We start from the raw sequence: 25,246 nt of genomic DNA on the forward strand, positions 1-25,246 counted from the left end.
AACAGTGTATAATATCTATACAATAAAAGCAATGTAAAAAAAAATTGGTCATTGTCCATGTTTCCATTTAACAGTTCAGTTTCTAAGCCAGTGGCAGGTAGGGTTTTAGTCATGGATATATCAATGCAATGTGCCAACCTATAGGACAATACACAAACTCTACACCAAAGTAATTTCACCATGAGGCTTTCCATGGCTGTGTACCGGTGTGATATATGGAGTTAATCTAAATATGTTACAAGGTAACAATTTTGTTAAGGCAACATGATTGCAGACAAAACACCAATGCATTTCAGTTATCCTACATCTAAACCATCAATTTAACATCCAATGTGTTGGACTGAGCTGATCGTTAACATGTTGTTATCATGGTTCCTGGATTGTAAAACAAAAAAACAGCTAAAGCCTATGTATTTTACGCTTCCTACACATGCAGTTAATGCACAGTGCCTTTAGAAAGTATTCACACCCCTTGACTTTTTCCAAATATTGTTGTGTGTTGCAGCCTGAATTTTAAAAATATTATATTGAGATTGTGTCATTGGCCTACACACAATACCACATAATGTCAAAGTGGAATTATGTTTTCATACATTTTTACAATGAGTTTACTCAACCCCTTTATGGCAAGCCTAAATAAGTTCAGGAGTAAAATGTGCTTAACAAGTCACATAAGTTGCATGGACTTAGTGTGTGCAAGAATAGTGTTTAACATTATTTTTGAATGACTACCTCATCTCGGTACCCCACACATACAATTGACTGAGGGTCCTCAGTCAAGCAGTGAATTTCAAACAGATTCAACCACAAAGATTAGGGAGGTTTTTCCAGAGAGGAAGGAAACCACTCAGGGATTTCACCATGAGGCCAATGGTGACTATAAAACAGTTAGAGTTTAATGGCTGTGATAGCAGAAAACTGAGGATGGATCAACAACATAGTTACTCCACAATACTAACCTAAATTAGTTAGTGAAAAGAACGAAGCCTGTACAGAATTTAAAAAAATATTCCAAAACATGCATCCTGTTTGCAACAAGGCACTAAAGTAATACTGTAAAAAAAATGTGGATGGATCAACAACATTGTAGTTACTCCACAATACTAACCTAAGTGACAGAGTGAAAAGAAAGAAGCCTGTACAGAATAAAAATATTCCAAAACATGCATTTTGTTTGCAATAAAGCACTAAAGTAAAACTTCAAAAAATGTGGCAAAGAAATTAACTTTATGTCCTAAATACAAAGAGATATGTTTGGGGCAAATCCGACAACAGATCACTGAGTAACACGCATGGTGGTGGCTGCATCATGTTACAGGTAACATGCTTGTAATTGGTAAGGACTAGGGAGTTTTTGTGGGGGAAAAATAAACAGAATAGAGCCAAGCACAGGCAAAATCCTAGAGGAAATCCAGGTTCAGTCTGCTTTCCAACACACTAGGAGACAAATTCACCTTTCAGTAGGACAATAACCTAACACACAAGGCCAAATATACACTGGAATTGCTTACCAAGACGACATTGAATATTCCTGATTGGCCTAGTTACAGTTTGGACTTAAATGGGCTTGGAAATCTATGGCAATACTTGAAAATGGCTGTCTAGCAATGATCAACAACCAACTTGACAGAGATTGAAGAATTTTTAAATAATAAATGTGCAAATACTGTACAATTCCGGTGTGCAAAGCTCTTAGAGACTTACCCAGAACGACTCACAGCTGTGATAACTGCCAAAGGTGATTCTAACATGTATTGACACAGGGGTGTGAATACTTACGTGAATTTAATATATTTCATTTTCAATAAATTTGCTAACAAAAACATGTTTTCACTGTCATGATAGGGTATTGTGGGTAGCTGGGTAAAAAAAAAAAAACGTATCCATTTAGAATTCAGGCTGTAACACAAAATGTGGAGTACGTCAAGGGGTATGAACACTTTCTGAAGGCACTGTTTTTCTAATCTCTGTGTTTTATTATTGTATTGAAAGCCTTGGTAGCGTAACTGTTTTATCACACACATGAACATGCAATGAATGCTTTCAGCAGAAAAAAGGAGAAATTAATGACAAAAAAAAAAAAATTCAAAACAGCATAAATTCTAACCTTGTATTTAAACAAAACCCACCCACCCATCCCAAAGCAGCGAGCTATGGTGGCCTGTCCCTTTTGGTCTCCAGTTCTCTTCAGTTTTTCCTTATGTCAGCGTAGACCACTGGCTCCATCTTGTGGAATGAGTTGGGGTTCTTGGTGCCTGAGTGATCCAACTGGGCGTATATCACCGGTCCCTGTTGTGATGAGCATATGAATGGGTGGAGAGATGAGGAAAAGGGGAGGGGGGGCTGTGTTAGTAAAAATACATGTCAGACTGGTTCAGCTGTTAAGTTCAAATGGCCGATTGCAGATGGAAGCCTGTAACAACGCCAGACTGTAGCACAAAGGCGTTGTTACAGGCTTCCATCTGCAGAATCACACAAAACAAAACTAATTTAAAAAGAAAATCATAGGAAACATAGTGCCTTCAGAAAATATTCATACCCCTTGACCTACAGTATTCAAAATGTTGTTGCGTTAGAGCCTGAATTCAAAATTCTCACCCATCTACACACAATACCCCATAATGGCAACGTGAAACCAATTACATAAGTATTCACACCCGAGTCAATACTTTGTAGAAGCACCTTTGGCAGCGATTACAGCTGTGAGACTTCCTGGGTAAATCTAAGAGCTGTGGCTCCTGAGTGGCGCAGCGGTCTAAGGCACTGCATCAAGTGCTAAAGGCGTCACTACAGACACCCTGGTTCGATTCCTGGCTGTATTTAATTTTTTTAATTTTATTTCACCTTTATTTAACCAGGTAGGCTAGTTGAGAACAAGTTCTCATTTGCAACTGCGACCTGGCCAAGATAAAGCATAGCAATTCGACACATACAACAACACAGAGTTACACATGGAATAAACAAAACATACAGTCAATAATACAGTAGAACAAAAGAAAACAAAAAGTCTATATACAGTGAGTGCAAATGAGGTAAGTTAAGGCAATAAATAGGCCATGGTGGCGAAGTAATTACAATATAGCAATTAAACACTGGAATGGTAGATATGCAGAAGATGAATGTGCAAGTAGAGATACTGGGGTGCAAAGGAGCAAGATAAATAAATACATACAGTATGGGGATGAGGTAGGTAGATAGATGGGCTGTTTACAGTATCACAACCGGCTGTGATTGGAAGTCCCATAGGGCGGAGCACAATTGGCCCCAGCGTTGTCCGGGTTTGGCCGGTGTAGACAGTCATTGTAAATAAGAATTTGTTTTTAACTGACTTGCCTAGTTAAATAAAGGTTAAATGGAAAAAAAGATTTAAAGCTTTTGCCAAGTATTATTTTCTAAATTCTTCAGGCCCTGTCAAATTGGTTGTTGATCATTGCTAGACAACTATTTAAGTCTTGCCATAGATTTGTCAAAACTGTAACTGCCACATTCACCGTCTTCTTGGTAAGCAATTCCAGTGTATATTTCACCTTGTGTTTTAGGTTATTGTCCTGCTGAAAGGTGAATTTGTCTCCCAGTGTCTGGTGAAATGCAGACTGAACCATGTTTTCCTCTAGGATTTTGCCTGTGGTTAGCTCCATTATATTTATTTTTTAGCCTAAAAACACTTGTCAGGTCCTTAACAATTACAAGTGTCATGACTCTCCTGGTCAAGGATCCAAGGCCTCAGATTAGCTTGGCAAATGGCTGACAGATAACCAGACCCCCCTCTCTTACTGGAGAGGAGGGCTGGGCCCATTTTATGACACCTCACGCCAATTGTAAATTGTATGCAGCAGACGACTCCTTTTGGTCTCTAGTATTAAGATCGGAATGTCTTTGTTATGAAGACATTTTGCCGCCCAAAGAGTGAACTTTGGAACAATATTTCGAAGCTACGACTGTTAAGAATGGTCAGTGAGGATCTAAAGAATAATCATGTCATATTGCTTTTCATTTTGTGATGCTATTAAAAACTGTATAAACTAAAATACTGTAACTTGAAGAGCTTTCACACTGTGTATGTCAGGTTTACATCCTTTACGTTGTGTAGGAAATATCAAGAACAATGAAACTATTTTGGTTAAGATTGGAATGTGATTTTAGTTTTCTAACGAGATCATAGTTAATGTGTAACGGACATGAAAACGAAGCCACGCCCCGAATGAGGTCAGAAGAGCGTGTCAGTGTGATGGAACCGCCCTTTTTGACCAGAGTGCTTAAGAGGACTCGCTAAGGATTAACGGACCAGCAGAAGTGAAGCATGAGCTAAATGTTGAAATGGTTGAAACTCTAAAACCAGAAAACGTGTAGCTATGGCTACACGGCCGAAAATGGTTAGAACTTTAAATCTCCACACAAGGTTAAGAAGATAAAGACTATACCAAAACATTTGACAGTCTGCAACTGTGCATGTAAAAGGTGATCCTAGAACTTTGACTATCTACCCGAGGAAGAAAAGCATAAAGAAGCTCACCTCAGACAATCACTGGTGAATCATTGAAGCCACAAACAACAACTAAGAAGGACATTGTGACCTCCGATGGACAATCAGAGCCTTACACCTACGGGAGAGCCCACCGAAACATCCTTCCGACAGGGCTTGGTTCTGACCGAGATAGATGAACGAAGGCATTCACCACATAAATACATTCGTTACTTTCTTACCCAAGCAGGCGGTGGTTCATGTGCAAGGCATATGATTAATGTGAGAAAAGTTATAGAAATGTATCCACAATAAATGTCCCTTTCTCCATCTCCCCCCACCCCCTCTCCATCTGTGTAATAAGCCGTCATATCTTCTCAGTCCACTAGGGACTTTTGTCTTGTGTAAGAGCATGTGTATTCTGTGTTATTATTTAGTAAGTAAATACATTTGTGTAGTACTGAATAATCACAAAAGGCTGGGGTTCTTGTGGATTCAAGAGGTCTGCGTCGTTCAGAATGAGACTGATATGAGGTAATGATTAATAAGTGACTTATCGATAAATAACTGATATATATATATATAGATATATATAGATATATATAGATATATATAGATATATAGATATATATATAGATATATAGATATATAGATATATAGATATATATAGATATATAGATATATAGATAGATATATAGATATATAGATATATAGATATATATAGATATATAGATATATATAGATATATATATACACACAATCTTCCGAATTAAACTCAAGAAGACTATAACTCATTAAACAACTTCTTCCGTGGTGCCCCTAGTCCTAATGAGTACATTTTTACACAAGTATTTTAAAATCGAGTAACAATTAAACATAGTTAGTTGATTCGAGACATAAATCATCAGATTAATAGTAGTCACGTCACTACACAAGCATACCCAAAACATGATGCAGCCACCACTACACTTGAAAATATGTACAGTGGTACTCAGTAATATGGTATTTTGGATTTGCCCTAAACATAACACGTTGTATTCACAACAAAAAGTTAATTGCTTTGCCACATTTTTTACAGTATTACTTTAGTGCCTTGTTGCAAACAGGATGCATGTTTTGGAATATATTTTTTATTCTGTACAGGCTTTGTTCTTTTCACTAACTCATTTAGGTTAGTATTGTGAAGTAACTATAATGTTGTTGATCCATCCTCAGTTATCCTATCACAGCCATTAAACTCTGTAACTGCTTTAATATCACCATTGGCCCGAGTTGTTTCCTTCCTCTCCTGCAACCGAGTTAGGAAGGACGCCTGTATCTTTGTAGTGAATGGGTGTATTGATACACCATGCAAAATGTTATTAATAACTTCACCATGCTCAAAGGGAATTTCAATGTCTGCTTTTTTCATTTTTACCCATCTACCAATAGGTGCCCTTCTTTGCGAAGCATTTGAAAATCTCCCTGGTCTTTGTGGTTGAATCTGTGTTTGAAATTCACTGCTTGACTGATGGACCTTACAGACAATTGTATGTGTGGGGTACAGAGATGAGGTAGTCATTCAAAAATTATGTTAAACACTATTATTGCACACAGAGCGAGTCCATGCAACTTATTATTTGACTTGTTAAGCAAATTTTAACTCCTGAACTTATTTAGGCTTGCCATAACAAAGCGGTTGAATACACTCGAACATTTCAACTTTACATAAAAATAACTAACAATTGTCTACATTTCGGAAAACATAATTCCACTTCGACCTTATGGGGTATTGTGTGTAGGTCAGTGGCAAAAAAATCTCAATTTAATCAATTTTAAATTCAGGCTGTAACACAGCTAAATGTGGACAAAGTCAAGGGGTGTGAATACTTTCTGAAGGCACTGTAGATGGGGAGGAAACAACACACAAACAACTGAAAAGTACAGTACAGTACACAGGAATGTAGCCACCACAGATCTGCCCCGACACGTCTCTTAATGTAATAAGGGAGAGGCGCCTCTCATGACGTCCCTCACAAGATCAGCAAACGAAACCAGTCGACCGGCAAAGTTGACCGTAAACAAACGCCTCTCAGAGAGACACAAAGCATATAAGGGTCTTTTTTTCCCCAGACATAATCCTACAATATCAGTTTAAATTAGAGGACTCCTATGAAAATTCATAAGCAATGCATAACACCTTCATAGGCACTAAATGAACATCTATGCATGCTTATGTCAGCAACAGCAGCTTCGCAAAAGAATATGCTGTGACACTCCGGCCTGCTGTTGTTGACATAAGCATTTAGAGTTCAACCTAAATAAGAGGTCTCACACAATACTTGTTAATGTACTCTTGTTAATCACCAATCCTAGTACTGGAAAGCTACAGGATGTGTGGGCTTTTGTTTCAGTCCAGCACCAAAACACCTCATCAATTCAATAATAATTGATGACTATTTGGATCAGGTGGGTCACTGATGGGATAGAACAAAAGCCTGCTCCAGGCCCAGGGTTGGTGACCACTGAAGTCAGTCTGTAGAGAAGGGGTATCTGCCTACAGTACTTGAAGGCTGCAATGTCTACGGGTCTCCATCTTAGACTTAAAGGGACATTACACTTCAAAATCAAAGCTTTCAAAGGTTTTCAGACCTTAAAAGTAATCCAACTTCAAGATAAATCCAAATTAGGGCTGGGCAGTATACTATATTTTACTTTATACACCGGTATTGATGCACGGACTGGTTTGGGTTTTTACTTTACCTTCTATAAACGGTATTTGAATGTTTGGTTTGTTAAATGTGATACTGTGTGCAACGTCCATTTTTATAGTTTACACCGCTACTTGAGTCACCTCTCTCTGCTTTATCTCCATGACACATTCCACGCAGACCAAGCCCGCCCCCTGTCACACAAGGAGTGCATTTGTTGTTCCTTGACCACAAGACACTTGTGTTCAGTCTGCATGGTCAATGCAGCACATGCAGAAATGTTGATGACAATGATGCTGTTTTCACTTTGCTTCTTAATATAAATCCACTAGCGTTCTATAATTACACTATACGTTTGTGTTACTTACATCTGCAAAAGGCTAGTTTGTCTTTTCTTAGCAAGTTGGGCCTAAATCGTGTTAGCCGCTAATACTAAATCGCTAGTTAGCTGGCTACCTAGCTAATAAATGTAGCCAGAGTAAGCATAACTAGCTATACAGCCCGATAGTACCAGTAATGGTGTAGAATCAGCATGTTGTTTGTGCAACAGTGTCTTCTAAATCAAAGAGGAATATGTAAATATGTTAGCTACATGAAGTAGCTAAGAGAAAACATTCAATGTTCACTCAAGTGTTTTGCTCTAAATCGGAAGTCAAATCGCAATATTTGGTTAAAAATAAGGTCTAGATTGGTTGCCCGTATCATGCAACCCTACGTGGCAGCATATAAATTATCTCAAATGAGTGCAGGAAATGCAGAAATTGTTTTAAGTTTAACTGAACTGTATAAAACAATCAGACTAGAGAAAGAGCCATTAAATTAACTTAGAATGTATGTGCTGCCACCCTAGGGTAACACACTACTAGCAAAACGTAGAACTTTTATACCGTCAACATAAAAAAAAAAATACTGTGATTATATTATATTTTGTCCATATCGCCCTAGTCCACATCCCATGCCAATTGTTGTGTAAATCCATCTACGCGTCAACCCCAAATGAATGGGAAAGACAAGCAATGCAAAATGGTGCTTATCTTTTCCATTGATTTTAGTTTGAGACATATACAGTGGCAAGAAAACGTATGTGAACCCTTTGGAATTACCTGGATTTCTACATAAACTGAACAAATGATCTGATCTTCATCCAAGTCACAACAATAGACAAACATAGTGTGCTTAAACTAATAAAACACAATTTATTGTATTTTTCTTGTCTATATTGAATACATAATTTAAACATTCACAGTGTAGGTTGGAAAAAGTATGTGAACCCCTTGGCTAATGGCTTCTCCAAAAGCTAATTGGAGTCAGGAGTCAGCTAACCTGGAGTCCAATCAATGAGACAAGATTGGAGATGTTGGTTAGAGCTGCCATGCCCTATAAAAAACACTCACAAAATTTGAGTTTGCTATTCACAAGAAGCATTGCCTGATGTGAACCATGCCTCGAACAAAAGAGATCTCAGAAGACCTAAGATTAAGAATTGTTGACTTGCATAAAGCTGGAAATGGTTACAAAAGTATCTATAAAAGCCTTGATGTTCATCTGTCCACGGCAAGACAAATTGTCTATGAATGGAGAAAGTTCAGCACTGTTGCTACTCTCCCTAGGAGTGGCCGTTTTGCAAAGATGACTGCAAGAGCACAGTGCAGAATGCTCAATGAGGTTAAGAATCCTAGAGTGTCAGCTAAAGACTTACAGAAATCTCTGGAACATGCTAACATCTCTGTTGACGAGTCTAAGATACGTAAAACACTAAACAAGAATGGTTTTCATGGGAGGACACCACGGAAGAAGCCACTGTTGTACAAAAAAAACATTGCTGCACGTCTGAAGTTTGCAAAAGTGCACCTGGACGTTCCACAGAGCTACTGGCAAAATATTCTGTGGACAGATTAAACTACATTTGAGTTTTTTGGAAGGAACACACAACACTATGTGTGGAGAAAAAAAAAGACACAGCACACCAACATCAAAACCTCATCCCAACTGTAAAGTATGGTGGAGGGAGCATCATGGATTGGGGCTGCTTTGCTGCCTCAGGGCCTGGACAGCTTGCTATAATTGCCGGGAAAATTAATTCCCAAGTTTATCAAGACATTTTGCAGGAGAATGTTAGGCTGTCTGTCTGCCAATTGAAGCTCAACAAAAGTTGGGTGATGCAAAAGGACAACGACCCAAAACACAGAAGTAAATCAACAACAGAATGGCTTCAACAGAAGAAAATACGTCTTCTGGAGTGGCCCAGTCAGTCCTGACCTCAACCCAATTGAGATGCTGTGGAATGACCTCAAGAGAGCAGTTCACAGCAGACATTCCAAGACTATTGCTGAACTGAAACAGTTTTGTAAAGAGGAATGGTCTAAAATTCCTTCTGAACGTTGCGCAGGTCTGATCCGCAACTACAGAAAAAGTTTGGTTGAGGTTATTGCTGCCAAAGGAGGGTCAACCAGTTATTAAATCCAAGTGTTCACATACTTTTCCCACACTGCACTGTGAATGTTACATGGTGTGTTCAATAAAGACATGAAAACGTATAATTGTTTGTGTGTTATTAGTTTAAGAAGACTGTGTTTGTCTATTGTTGTGACCTAGATGAAGATCAGATCAAATGTTAGGACCAATTTATGCAGAAATCCAGGTATTTCCAAAGGGTTCACATACTTTTTCTTGCCACTGTAGCTGGACCTACACAACACATGGCCTGGGACATGGACTCATCTCGACATTAGACTACTTTCTGAGGTCTGAAAACAAATGACAAATTACATTTGAGTGTATTAATACCTGTGATTGGTTATGGAGAGTGTCCACCTGGGTTGTGTTCAGTAGGTAGAATTGTCAACATTTTGTTACAATGTTCCTGTACTTAACACAACCCTGGTGTTCCAGGTCTGAAATCAGATGGATGAAAAACTAAAGAACAAGCAGGCACAGAAGCCATCAAGGAGATCAGCTTGAATCCCTATGCTGTAGTTGTCAAATGTTGGCTTGTCAATGACGGTAATAGAGTTGGCAAGAGCACAAATAGATCTGGGCAAGTGTAATGCTGTAGTGCAGATTAAATCCTGTGACTAGCGAGGTTTGGCTGCCAGACAACCTGCCGGCTCGACCCCATTCCCTCCTCCAGACGATCTCTGGAGACCTTCTCCCATTCCTCATCAACTCATCCCAGGCCACTGGCTGCATCCCCTCTGACTTTAAAATGGCCCGAGTCGCTCTCCTCAAGAAACCAACACTCGACTCATCTGACGCCAAAAACTATAGACCTGTATCCCTTCTTTCTAAAACACTTTAGCACGCGATCTTCTTGACCCAAACCAGTCAGGCTTCAAGACGGGTCACTCAACAGACTGCTCTTCTCTGTGTCACAGAGGCTCTACGCACTGACAAAACCGACTCTCTCTCCTCTGTTCTCATCCTCCTAGGTCTATCTGCTGCCTTCGACCCTACCTAAAAACAAGAAGCGGTGCAGGTTCTAATCCAGGCACTTGTCATCTTCCATCTGGACTACTGCAATTTGCTGTTGGCTGGGCTCTGCGCTAGTGCCATCAAACACCTGCCACTGCAGCGTTTTCAACCTTCCTAAGTACTCCAATGTCACCCCACTCCTCCGCACACTCCACTGGCTTCCAGTCAAAGCTTGCATCAACTACAAGACCATGGTGCTTGCCTACAGAGCAGCAAGAGGAACTGCCTCTCCCTACCTTCAGGCTATGCTCAAACCCTACACCCCAACCTGAGCACTACGTACTGCAACCTCTGGTCTCTTCGCATTCCCACCCCTATGGGAGGCCAGCTCCTAGTCCAAGCTCTTACGATACTTACTATGCCTGTAATATGTGGTTGTCCCACCTAACTATCTTAAGATGAATGCACTAACTAAGTTGCTCTGGATAAGCGCGTTTGCTAAATTACAAAACATGTCAAATGTAGTGCATCTCAGCTCTAGTTAGTTAGTGGATCCCTCTCCACCCTGTAAGTGTCCCCTGGGCGACGGTGGGTGTGGATGGTTGGTTTGTCACTCACTGTAGCTCCTACCTGGACCGGGGTGGAGTGGCTGCTACACCTGGAGCCATCCAAGCTGGACTCTGGTTTCTTCCCCCCCGGGCGTGTGGCGTGGGAGCTCACACTCTCCACTGAGGTGCAGCTAGTTTTTGCGCCGGGTGAGGGGTTTGCAAACCAGAGGTTTGTTTTGTGCAGTTCGGGAAGCGTTGGCGCATAGAGAAATAGGCAACATGGACACATACAGACACAGACACACACAGGAGAAGACTTACGGGACAAAAATGCAAATGAGAAACGGGCAGATTCTGCATAGGTTATGTGGCACATTTTTAAATGACTGCTCCTAGTGGTTGGGAGGAGAGGTTTGCAGGAGTGACATACATTGGGTAGAGACACTGTACTGGAAGATTAACAAAGCCTTTGTATGGGCACCAGGAGCAAATTCAAATAAAGATCGTCTTTCATCCTATGGAAGACAATAACTGATCAACTAAGAAAAAGCATCAACTTAAAAAAAGTGACTTAAAAACCAATTTGTTTACCTAATAGCCTATACTACAATCAATTGGTCAATAAGATAAGAGAATAAATAAAGAAGTGGATTAGAGAAAAACAACATTCCCCACCCCAAAGATGTGGTCACCCACTTGAGAGATTAGTTGTGTGAACATTCAGATGTGTACATACCAATGTCAATCAGTCGTCCACTAAACACTGAAGAGCAAACATGGCACTCTAAAGAAACACACACACACCATGTATATGTCCCAAATGGCATCCTATGCCCTAAATAGTGCACTACTTTTGACGAGAGCCCTATAGGCCCTGGTCAATAGAAGTGCACACAATATAAAAAAATAGGGTGCCATTTGAGACACAACAGTTTGTTCACTCTACAAGATCTCTCAGCTCACATCTAACCAGGGGATGTATTAAGCGTCTTAGAGTAAGATAAACTATAGAAAAACCATATACATTTAATTTAAAATACATACAATATAATTTATACAATTTAAAAATGATTCTAGAAATTAATCTAGGGTGGCAGGTAGTCTAACGATTAGAGCGTTGGTACTGTAACCGAAAGGTCGCTGGATCGAACCCCTGAGCCGACAAGTTGAAAAATCTGTAGCTGTGCCCTTGAGCAAGGCACTTAACCCTAATTGCTCCTGTAAGCTAAATGACTAAAAGGTCATCTTGAAACTGTTAGCATTTCGTTTTTTGTGAGACTTGAACATGTGTATGTTGTTCAGAAGGTAGTGTTAGAGGAAACATGTGACAGAAGAGGGAGGGATTAGTGGTTAGTAGTGGATGAGTGACATGTGAGTGGCAGACAACATGAACGTTAGATGACAAGCCAAGCTTAACGATGCACTTTTTATACTTCACTGTGGGCACTGACAGACATGATATCTCTCGTCTTTCTACATTGCTGTCAATAATTATGGTGGATTTGGATGATAGGCTAACTATAAAAAAAACATTCCAAATTGAGTCTAAATGCAGTTTTAATCGCAGTGTTTAAAAAATTATCTATTTAAATCTAATGTGATATCCACCCAAAAATGACTTTAGCCAAGATAATTTAATGAAAAAATAAAGTTGCACACATTGGTGTTTTATACCTATTACAATCAGGGAGGGGCAACTTTGATGGCAGTGGGGGCCACAAAATCTGAACTCATGAGGAGCCGTAGTGGCTTGCGGGTCTGCGTACCCACATCCATGCATGCAGTCAGAGCTGTCCCTATCTTTTTGGGGGCATTATTGCAATTCTACACATTTTGCCATGGGGCGGAGAGAAAATGTTGCAGTTTTAAAGCAAGTTTGCTGAAATTCTACACATTTTACCATGGGGCTGAGGGAAGATTTTGCAATTGTATAATTCATTTTATGCAATTCTACTCATTTTGCCATGGGGCGGAGATTTTTTGTTGTTGCAGTTTTACAGCGAACTTCCTGAAATCTATAAATTCTGCCATAGGGTGGAGAGCAATGTTTGCAGCTTTTAAAATGATGTGAGAGTGATTAACAAAATTAAGTAATTTGACCATGATTACTACAAGTTTAGATAGCTGGCAAGACAAACTTACCAATGACATGGGCAAATTGAGTGACTGCAAGTGGCTGACATCATGACAAAACCGCCGATGCACAATCAAATTTCGAACTTGCACCTACTATTCTAACTCTCAACATTAAGTTGAGACCCCTACTGAGTTGGGGGGAAATTGATTCGCGGGCCTACAAAAGGGGAGCTGCCGCCAATTGCCCATTCCTGCATTAAATCATCAGGAGTCCATCTTAGTCTACGACTTTCGCTAAGTTTACGATTCCGTTAGTCAGCACTTCCCCTACTGATTTGGATGTGCGTCAACTAATGCTTTATATTAGGCCTAAATCATGAAAAAACCTTGACACCAATCATGTGATACAGAGAGAAAAGAGGGAAGTGTCTAAACATCTAGTTAGAACTAGCGTGACGTCCTCTACTCATGTCTCTCATCCAGCCGCGTGTTTCGAATTAGTTTTCATTTAAGGTTATTTCGGACACAAACATTTTTAATCAAATCACAAACATGTTACTGTATTATTCCAAGAGAGGGCACAAGCGACAATCTACCATAACCCAAACCCCATATCCCATGCAGCGGAGTTAAGGTCTGCTGACTAAGAACGTGTGTGTACTGGGAAGTAGAGAGAAGAGATATTCATGGCATGCCCCTCAACCCAACAGGCCATTAAAACATCAGTTTGAAAGTAGACCTCCATTCACTGCAAAGGCCGCTTTCACAAAAAAAGACAACCATGAACATCTGATGCATCATTTCTGCAGAGATTAAGTTCCTTTTGATTGATCTTGGTTTGACAGTAGAGTAGTAGTCGCACACAAAATAAAATTATAGAGTATAGAAAATATTAAGAGCACCTCCTCTTTCCATGACATAGACTGACCAGATTGAAGTGCCTTTTAACGGTGTATGGTAGGTAGTAGGTTTATGTCAAGAACGGCCACACTACTGGGTTTTTCACACCACCCTACAGGACCTCCAGCAAACTTGACACAACTGTGGGAAGCATTGGAGTTAACATGGGCCAGCATCCCTGTGGAATGCCTTTGACACCATGTTTGTCCATGCCCTGACAAATTGAGGCTGTTCTGAGGGCAAAAGAAGGGGTGCAACTCAATATGAGAAAGGTGTTACTAATGTTTGGTATTCTCAGTGTATATCACCAGGATAAGAGTCCTCTGTGTGATTTCATTTGTTTGATCAAATATTTCATATCATTTCATTTTTAGATACCTCCTAAAATACTCTACAGATACTGACGGTCAGGTGTAATGATTGATACTGACCAAAGTAAAGTTATTCAAGTACTATTAAAGCCATCTACTACCTTGATGGTAATACAAGGGAGAATGCCTTACCCTTCGTATTCATGGGTGGTTTGATGCCTCTTGATGATCAGGCAGGTAACCACAGAGATGAGGATAAGCCCGATGACGGCGCCGCACACGGCGACCACTATGACGGCCGTGTTGTCTTGAGGGAGAGACTCTGCAAAACAAGACAACGTAAGCATCATCATACAACATAACAATTACGTTACAAAGTCACAGCTGTGCAAATACTACTAGGACCCTACACATTTTTTAAATTAAACTTAGTAGGGAATCAATTAAATGTATTGAAGTCTATCATAATAGATTAACATAATGCATCAGTGAAAACGGAATTTTGGAAAAAAATAAATGGAATTTGGAAAAACAAATAATACCAATTTTATAGGGCCATATAATACCAGTTCAATGTTTGAGACGTTAAAAATCAGTGTTAAAATTGTGAATCTCTTGTACGAGTGTTTCTCAATCCCTGGTTAGTAAGATATGATTAATCACTCAGTTGGTTTGTTAGGTGAAATGTATTTTCTGGCTGTTTTATTCCAAGTCATCCTTCAACGTGAGAGACATTGGTCAGGTCCTATTTAAAAGTGAATTGAGTTTTGCTGTACTGTTGTGAATCTATTTGCAAGTTTACCTTTGATGACGACCTTGAGCTGTGTCTGAGCGGCGGTGCCAGATATGTCAGGCGGGTTAATCACAGCACACGAGTAGGTGCCGTTGTCGTTGAACTGCGCCTCAATTAAATGGATTGAGGCATCTTTTTTGTTCAGGTCTCCCGCCCATTTCACGCGGTCTTTGAATTGAGCCACACTCCCTGGGTAGTGGTTTGCAGAAGTGTAATAGAAAATCTATATAAAAAAAAAAAGACATTGAATAAATTTTTTTATATACAAGAATGACGGAAGAGAAAACAGATTGCGCAAGAATTGCACACAGTGTCAGCGTCCCATATGACACCCTATTCCCTTTATAGTGCACTTCTTCTGAGTATGCCCATGGGGCTCTGGTCAAAATGAATACACTAGGTTATATAGGGAATAAGTTGCCATTTGAGATATAGCCAATGACTAAGGACTCATTACAGGAAATGGGAAAGACAGCAAACAGGTTTAACCGTTGGGATGCTTATGGCTTACCTACATGACTGGGCACTTTTGCCAAGCAACAGCAAAACTTCCCCTGATACTATGTGTTATGTTTGTATCTGCTACTGTACCAAACTGATGGGCAATTTGTTTAGCATTTACATGACAGACGGATATCCTTAATAGTCATTTTGTTTAAAAGTTGAGAGTGGACAAATAGCCATTAGCGTTAGTGTGGGTGTTGGTGACTCCCTTTCCAACTGCACTCTGTTACGAGGCCGGATACAAGCACAGCATTATGGGCAAGATGAGCCAGCTAGCTAGATCTCTAGGGGAGGGAAATGGGAATAGGGGGACTAGTTACCCTTGTTCCTGCCATTTCCATTCAAATCTCAGCATTGCAAATATGAATTAACCTTCAGAAACTACTCTGTCAGGCTCAACACTCTTTCCACATAAACAGGTCAAAGTTACTGCCTCAATGAGTTGTGGGTCATGTTCATTTGGCCACACAATATATTTTTTTGAAAGAGGAAACAAAAATCTATGTACATATTGCCCTGAACCAGAGGAGGGGAGGAGCACTGAATTCAAAGCTTAAGTTTGGAGAAACATGAAAGGGAAGGACGCAGATGGTCAGGAAGAAGTGGCCTAGAACATAACACAACCCTCCTCAGGCTCCTTTCCTTTCATTGGACCAGTCACAAACACACACACGCAAACTCCCTCACTCTTTTCTGTGGCAGTGGGCCTAAATAATACCAGGAAACAGGTTGTGCTAGAACACCCATCGGTGGAAGATCTGAGAGTAAGCTCTTGGGAGTTTCATGGACCTCAGAAAAAGAAAGGACTCACGGAAACAGCGCTTCCGGCGTCAGATCCCGCCGGGCAAAACGACCAGGTGACTGTGGCTGCACTGCTGATCACTTCCCTGGACTTGAAAGAACACTTGAGGATCCCCGTGGTGCCATTCTCAACCAGCACTTCCGCCGGGGCGTACAACTCTATAGCGAATGTTAGATTTATACCTGTTGATAAAGAACCAACATTCAATTTCTTGCTTAACTTCACTAGGGTAGGGGGCAGCATTCGGAATTTTGGATGAAAAGCGTGCCCAAAGTAAACTGCCTGCTACTCAGGCCCAGAAGCTAGGATATGCATATAATTGGTAGATTTGGATAGAAAACTCTAAAGTTTCCAAAACTGTTAAAATAAAGTCTGTGAGTACAACATAACTGATATGGCAGGCGAAAACCTGAGGAAAATCCATCCAGGAAGTACTATTATTTTGAAAGGCTGTTTTTCCATTGAAAACATATCCACCATACAAAGACTTAGGACCCAGTTCACGATCTCTATGGCTTCTTCTACATGTGGCCAGTCTTTAGTAGAGGCCGACCGATTAATCGGAATGGCCGATTAATTGGGGCCGATTTCAAGTTTTCATAACAATCGGTCGATTTAAAAAAATATATATATAAAATACACCTTTATTTAACTAGGCAAGTCAGTTAAGAACACATTCTTATTTTCAATGACGGCCTAGGAAACGGTGGGTTAACTGCCTTGTTCAGGGGCAGAACGAAAGATTTTTACCTTGTCAGCTCGGGGATTCGTTTTGCAACCTTCCGGTTATTAGTCCAACACTCTAACCACCTGCCTTACATTGCACTCCACGAGGAGCCTGTGTGGCAGGCTGACGACCTGTTACGCAAGGGCAGCAAGAAGCCAAGGTAAGTTGCTAGCTAGCATTAAACTTATCTTATAAAAAACAATCAATCTTAACATAATCACTAGTTAACTACACATGGTTGATGATATTACTAGTTTATCTAGCGTGTCCTACGTTGCATATAATCGATGCGGTGCCTGTTAATTTCTCATTGAATCACAGCCTACTTCGACAAACGGGTGATGATTTAACAAGCGCATTTGCGAAAAAAGCACTGTCGTTGCACCAATGTACCTAACCATAAACATCAATGCCTTTCTTTAAAATCAATACACAACTATATATTTTTAAACCTGCATATTTAGTTAATATTGCCTGCTAACATGAATTTCTTATAACTAGGGAAATTGTGTCACTTCTCTTGCATTCCGTGCAAGCAGTCAGAGTATATGCAGCAGTTTGCGCCACCAGGCTCATTGCGAACTGTGTGAAGTCCATTTATTCCAAACAAAGGCCATAATTGTTTATGACATAACATTGAAGGTTGTACAATGTAACAGCAATATTTAGACTTAGGGATGCAATCCGTTAGATAAAATACAGAACGGTTCCGTATTTCACTAAAAGAATAAACATTTTGTTTTCGAAATGATAGTTTCCGGATTCGACCATTTTAATGACCAAAGGCTCGTATTTCTGTGTGTTATTATGTTATAATTAAGTCTATGATTTGATAGAGCAGTCTGACTGAGCAGTGGTAGGCAGCAGCAGGCTCGTAAGCATTCATTCAAACAGCACTTTCCTGCATTTGCCAGCAGCTCTTCGCAATGCTTCAAGCATTGTGCTGTTTATGACTTCAAGCCTATCAACTCCAGAGATTAGGCTGGTGTAACCGATGTGAAATGGCTAGCTAGTTAGCGGGGTGTGCGCTAATAGCATTTCAAACGTCACTCGCTCTGAGACGGAGTAGTTGTTCCCCTTGCTCTGCATGGGTAACGCTGCTTCGAGGGTGGCTGTTGTCAATGTGTTCCTGGTTCGAGCCCAGGTAGGAGTGAGGAGAGGGACGGAAGCTATACTGTTACACTGGCAATACTAAAGTGCCTATAAGAACATCCAATAGTCAAAGGTATATGAAATACAAATCGTATAGAGAGAAATAGTCCTATAATAACTACAACCTAAAACTTCTTACATGGGAATATTGAAGACTCATGTTAAAAGGAACCACCAGCTTTCATATGTTCTCATGTTCTGAGCAAGGAACTTAAATGTTAGCTTTTTTACATGGCACATATTGCACTTTTACTTTCTTCTCCAACACTTTGTTTTTGCATTATTTAAACCAAATTGAACTTGTTTCATTATTTATTTGAGGCTAAATTGATTTTATTGATGTATTATCTTAAGTTACAATAAGTGTTCATTCAGTATTGTTGTAAATTGTCATTATTACAAATGTAAAAAATATATATGTTCGGTATCGGTGTTAAAAAAATCATACAATCGGTCGACCTCTCGTCTTTAGGCATTGTTTCAAGCTTTTACTCTGAAAAATGAGGGAGATACAGCACTTTCAATCAGTGGACAGTGGAAATTTCCAGACATGAGTCCAGCGCGCGATCGAGAGCGCACCTTTCTTGTTTCTCCTTTTCTATTGACGAAGCTTTTGTCCGGTTGAAATATTGATTATTTATGACAAAAACAACCTGAGGATTGATTTTAAACATCGTTGGATATGTTTCTACGAACTTTTATTGTACTTTTTTGATTTTTCGTCTGTCTGTTGTGACCGCGCTTTGTTCCAATGGATTGCTGAACAAAACGCACCAACAAAACGGAGGTTTTTGGATATAAACATGGACTTTATCGAACAAAACAAACATTTAATGAGTAAATGGGAGTCTTGTGAGTGCAAACATATGAAGATCAAAGTGATTAATTTTATCAATATTTCTGACTTGTGTAACTCCTCTACATGGCTTGTTACTGTTTGTAATGATTTGTCTGCTGGGCGCTGTTCTCAGATAATCGCATGGTATGCTTTCGCCGTAAAGCCTTTTTGAAATCTGACACCATGGTTGGATTAACAAGAAGTTTCTTTAACCTCTCTCGGGTATGTGGGACGAAATCGTCCCACCTAGTCAACAGCCAGTGGAATCGAGTGGCGCGAAATTCAAAAACCTTAAAAATGCTATTACTTAAATTTCTCAAACATATGACTATTTTACACCATTTTAAAGACGAGACTCTCGTTAATCTAACCACATTGTCCGATTTCAAAAAGGCTTTACAACGAAAGCAAAACATTAGATTATGTCAGGAGAGTACCCAGCCAGAAATAATCACACACCCATTTTTCAAGCTAGCATATGTCACAAAAACCAAAACCACAGCTAAATGCAGCACTAACCTTTGATGATCTTCATCAGATGACACTCCTAGGACATTATGTTATACAATACATGCATGTTTTGTTCAATCAAGTTCATATTATATCAAAAACCAGCGTTTTACATTATCATGTGACGTTCAGAACTAGCAAACATACCGAAAACTTCCGGTGAATTTACTAAATTACTCACGATAAACATTCACAAAAAACATAACAATTATTTTAAGAATTATAGATACAGAACTCCTTTATGAAATCGCGGTGTCAGATTTTAAAATAGCTTTTCGGCAAAAGCACATTATGCAATATTCTGAGTAGATAGCTCGCCATCACGGGCTAGCTAATTTGACACCCACCAAGTTTGGCGTTCACTAAACTCAGAATTACTATAAGAAAAATTGGATTACCTTCGCTGTTCTTCGTCAGAATGCACTCCCAGGACTTCTACTTCAACCACAAATGTTGTTTTGGTTCAAAATAATCCATAGTTATGTTCAAATATCCTGTTTTGTCCGTGCGTTCAGTTCCCTATCCGAACGGTGACGCATGTCGTGACAAAAAAATTCTAAATATTCCATTACCGTACTTCGAAGCATGTCAAACGCTGTTTAAAATCAATTTTTATGCGATTTTTCTCATACAATAGCGATAATATTTCGACCGGGAGACGTTGTTTTCATTCAAAAACTGAAAGAAGAAAATGGTGTCTTCACATGCACGCGCGCACCCGTGTCATTGTTCTCAGATCGACCACTATCCAAAACCCCTACTCTTTTTCAGCCAGGGACTGCAGTGTCATCATTCCCCGTTCTGGCGCCTTCTGAGAGCCTATGGGAGCCTTAGAAAATGTCACGTTACAGCAGAGATCCTCTGTTTTCGATAAAGAGGCTATAGAAGGCCAAGAAATGGTCAGAGAGGGCACTTCCTGTATAGAATCTTCTCAGGTTTTGGCCAGCCATATGAGTTCTGTTATACTCACAGACACCATTCAAACAGTTTTAGAAACTTTAGGGTGTTTTCTATCCAAATCAAATAATTATATGCATATTCTAGTTTCTGGGCAGGAGTAATAACCAGATTAAATCGGGTACGTTTTTTTATCCGGCCGTGAAAATACTGCCCCCTATCCTAAACAGGTTAAACCCATGTATAACACTTGTATGTTTCATGAATTTTTATGAGTATTTCTGTTTTTGAATTTGGCGCTCTGCAATTTCACTGGATGTTGGCCAGGTGGGACTGTAGCGTCCCACATCCCCTAGTGAGGTTAATGTATTCAACATTGAGAAGCAGGGAGGGATTGGGACTCTATAGGCACTTATATGTATACATCAAAGCTTTGATGCTTTATAGCTGCTTGGCCTAAGTTTGCCTAATACATCAGACTGTTACCTTGGTTACCCCATGGATATTCAGTCTGAAAGAAGTCACAAGAGTCTCAAACCAGAGTGTTGAATAAAATTATGTTAAAATGTACTTCACTGGTTGTCCGTGCTGTTGGTCATAATGACAGTAGTAAGTGAAGATAAAATGTCCACAAGAAAGTATTATTAACCTGACTTTATAGGGTGCCGGTCTGTATATGGCTCTGTAGGCTTGTATTTTCAATCTCCTGAAGCATTGCACGTGATGCACAATAGGTAAACAATAGCCAAATGTTGTCAACCAAAGCACATTTCCTCGCATTCAGCTGGAAGTACCTGCATCTCACCGCAAATTCAAAGTCAGCAACGTTCGATCAGTGGTTTGGTTTCTCTCAGCCATTGTTTACATATCTTGCAAGTGTTTACGTTGTGTGCGAATTGCGCCAGAATTGAAAATACAAACCGACAGAACCATATACAGACCAGCATACTAAAAGTTGGGCTAACAACACTTCCCTGTGGAAATTTTGTCTCAGATTGCCTCCAACAAAGACAACAGCTAAAATAAATCCAAATGAGGTTTATTCAACATTCTGACTTGTAATGGGACTGTTTGGAAATGTTGAGCCTACAATGTAAGAGACGAGTCTTCCACTCTCGGATTCTAAAAGGCACTAGGTGCAAGTAATTTCCAGCTATCGGGAAAAGAGGATATACAGACATTCGCTTCTGTGTTCTTACAACAATCTGTGTTAGTGTTGTCAGGATACCAGTATCGCGATACTAGGAAGTAAGGAAGCAAAGGAAACAAAACATGAGGTTTAGTCCTAATGTTTATGAAAATAATAAAAAACGCCTTATTGTCACCCAGTCACATTTGTTTATTTTGCAAGCTATATCACACAATATTTTACAAGAGTAGGTTTTAAAAGGACCATAGAGTTAAGTCTGCTTCTGGGTTTTTGCCAAAGAAAATTTGGTATCGTAGTATCACAATACTGCTATTGTGACAACACTAATCTGCGTTTACTAGCCTATACAGCGAGTCGTTCAACAGATTTCTGTACATATTTGACAACATCTTCCCCAGTTAGAGAGAGCCAGGTCAGAGAGGAAGGCACGCAGTGACAAAAACATGCTGACAGTGCAGAATGCAATAATAAAACAGCTGGACACTTTCCCTGCAAGCCTTTGAATTTCAACCCAACAGACTGTGTGCAAGCAACACACAAATAGAAACCAAGTCCATTGGAAGTGATATGATATGGCATCTCAAAAGTGCAGTAGACAACAAATGATGCGCTAAAATAACCATGACATTTTATCTTTTACACCAAAAAAAGAGAACAAGGAGCCAGATGTTTCACCGGATGTTTTACCGAATGTATAAATCTGAAGCATCCGGTTGGAATTTCCACTACCCACCAAATATGGCGAGGAGAGGAAGCAGTTACTATCTGCATCACATGCCTTAATTAGAAATACGACTATCGTACCAAGTCACGCACTAACTTTACTAACTAAAGCCAACTATTATTGTCGTTTAGCTAGGTACAGTAGCCAGCTAACTAAAGCATACTATGTTAGCGGAGCGAGTACGGAGCGAGATGGAATTGGGCCAAGTACAGAGCGAGATGGAATTGGGCCAACATTCTGCAGATTTTTCCTCATCAAAGAAAAGCCTGATCTCAATTCAGGACGGACGATACCAGTATCGCGATACTCATTAGTATCGTGGCAAGGAAACAAAGCACGAAGCAGATTTAACTTCTTTAGGAAAACAGCCCTAGTGTTGGAAGCAAACATCATGTTGTCATCCAGAAACACATGTATTTATTTTCCAAGCTATAGCACACAACATTTTACATACAGCAGGGTTTTAAGGGACCAAAGAGTTTGATCTCCTTCATGTTTTCATTTTTGCCATGGAAAATACATTGCGATGCTGGTATTGCCCCGGCACTGGTGCACTAAGTTTTGTTGACCATTTCAAATCAAAATGTTGTCGTCACATCTTCCGAATACAACAACCTTACAATGAAATGTTTACTTACAAGCCCTTAACCTACAATGCAGTTCAAGAAATAGTTAATCAAATATTTACTAGATAAACTAAAGTAAAAAGAAATCTAATCAATCAAAAAGTAACACAATAAATGTACATAACAATAACAATGGGGGGGTGGGGGTGCGCTCCGGTACCGCTTGCCGTGCGGTAGCAGAGAGAACAGTCTAGGACTTGGGTGACTGGAGTCTGACAATTTTTTGGGCCTTCCTCTGACACCGCCTAGTATATGGATGTCAGGAAGCTTGGCCCCAGTGATGTACTGGGCTGTATGCACTACCCTCTGTAGCGCCTTACGGTCAGATGCAGAGCAGTTGCCATACCAGGCGGTGATGCAACCGGTCAGGATGCTCTCGATGGTGCAGCTGTAGAACTTTTTGAGGATCTGGGGACACATGCCAAATCTTTTCAGTCTCCTGAGGGGGAAAAGGTGTTGTTGTGCCTTCACAACTGTCTTGGTGTGTTTGGACCATGATAGTTTGTTGGTGATGTGGACACCAAGGAACTTGAAACTCTCAACCTGCTCCACTTCATTGCTGTCGATGTTAATGGGGGGCCTGTTCGGCCCTCCTTTTCCTATAGTCCACGATCAGCTCCTTTGTCTTGCTCACATTGAGAGAGGTTGTTGTCCTGGCAGTCTCTGACCTCCTCCCTATTGGCTGTCTCATCGTTGTCTGTGATCAGGCCTACCACTGTTGTGTTGTCAGCTAACTTAATGGTATTGGAGTCGTGTTTGTTTACAAGGAGTTCAAGTGTGAAATGTAGTTATTGAGCATGCACACATGCTCGCTAACAGAAATATGCAAATACATGTTAGAATGAGCCAATAGGATCTCGCTAGTTCGTGCATGGCTTTGCCCACCTCCTTGCTTGCTCTGCCGACTATAAAAAAAATGTTTCCCCCCATTGAAAAATAAACCATCATAGTTATGAATATCGTTGCTAAAAGTGACATGAACTAAGTTAAATCTTTTTAACTTGCTGTAATTTGAATCCGTCATATTTAGCCAATAAGTTGGTCAATTCTTAGTTATCATGCCAAAACAATAAATTCAGAAATATTTAGGTCATTAAGTCAACATGTGTCAAGTGTCACACCAACGGGCACACTCGCGTAACTTGAGATATTCTTTGGTTTTGTGCCAACTAGTTACGTTACCTAGCAAACAAGTTAAGCTAATCAGACCCCATAAATTAGGAATCTAACCAGCTAGCAAGTACTCTAGTTACTATCTGCATCACATGCCTTAATTAGAAATACGACTATCGTACCAAGTCACGCACTAACGTTACTAACTAAAGCCAACTATTATCGTCGTTTAGCTAGGTATAGTAGCCAGCTAACTAAAGCATACTATGTTAGCAATTATCTAGCATGCAAACTACTGTACTGGCTAGCTCACTAGCTAGCTATCAACTATAGCGACCATATTGTTATCAGCTTGGCTAGAGCAGTACTTACCGAAAATAAGACATAAGGTTATTCCACATAGTAAAACACAATTGCACGCGGGGTTTGTCCGTCTTAGCTCCATAACTTAGAATTCATCAATATTGCCCCCTCCCTGTTTTAGGTCTAACGTTAACCAGCGTTCAGCTGCTCATCCACTGCACCCTCTTCCTGTAAGCAATGTTCGTGGGGCGTTTAAGCCCTAAACAGCGCTTGACTGGCGGCTCGGTCTCACAGGCTACGTGCCGCCCTCAACACCAGAGCCAACCGATACAAGTATCAACGAGCAACATTCAAACAGAACCAGAACGCTAACGCCTAATGATGTGGAAACCAAGGCTTTCTGAAGCCTTTTGGGCTTTCACCAAATTGTGCTGAAAAATAGTTAATTGCTGAGTTTAACACAATGACCATTAGCGACCTCTGCTGGTCAGCAATGAAAAGCAGCGTTTGATGTTCATATAGAAGGTTATTCCACAATATATCACATATCGTGGTGTAGTGGTTAGTCGTGGGTTTTAGCCTATTGTCACTTACAGGTTCGCACCTTCCATCATGCTTCCCTGTTTTGCTGTGAATCCCTATTTTTTGCTGTCAAAAACGGTGATTCTATGGCATTATTTAGGATAGAAGCTTGGGATGAACGAGTGAC

The 25,246-nt window shown here is 40.1% G+C and overlaps 1 protein-coding gene across 2 annotated transcripts; it reads right to left on the bottom strand.

Annotated features, from left to right (window-relative positions):
- Positions 1–1,955: 1,955 nt before the first annotated feature.
- Positions 1,956–24,986, bottom strand: LOC115148592 (myelin protein zero-like protein 1). Of its 2 annotated transcripts, none has more exons than XM_029690622.1 (6): positions 24,607–24,986; positions 16,507–16,679; positions 15,201–15,414; positions 14,591–14,720; positions 11,182–11,302; positions 1,956–2,289 (listed from the first exon to the last, which is right to left on the bottom strand). In XM_029690622.1, the coding sequence occupies exons 1-6, from the start codon at positions 24,677–24,679 to the stop codon at positions 2,188–2,190; spliced, it is 813 nt and encodes a 270-aa protein (XP_029546482.1). In that variant the 5' UTR covers positions 24,680–24,986; the 3' UTR covers positions 1,956–2,187. The 2 variants fall into 2 exon arrangements, with proteins under 2 accessions (XP_029546482.1, XP_029546483.1); XM_029690623.1 differs by having other exon boundaries at positions 11,194–11,302; positions 24,607–24,984.
- Between the last annotated feature and the right edge of the window lie 260 nt (positions 24,987–25,246).

The sequence above is a fragment of the Salmo trutta genome, chromosome 15 (assembly GCF_901001165.1).
Source record: "Salmo trutta chromosome 15, fSalTru1.1, whole genome shotgun sequence".
NCBI classification, from domain to species: Eukaryota; Metazoa; Chordata; class Actinopteri; order Salmoniformes; family Salmonidae; genus Salmo; species Salmo trutta.

Coding starts and splice junctions, on each gene's coding strand:
- LOC115148592 (XM_029690622.1), bottom strand. CDS start 24,679: ATGGAGCTAAGACGGACAAACCCCGCGTGCAATTGTGTTTTACTATGT. Junction 16,680..24,606: donor AACCTTATGTCTTATTTTCG/GTAAGTACTGCT, acceptor CTTTATCAACAG/GTATAAATCTAACATTCGCT. Junction 15,415..16,506: donor ACGCCGGAAGCGCTGTTTCC/GTGAGTCCTTTC, acceptor TTTTTTATATAG/ATTTTCTATTACACTTCTGC.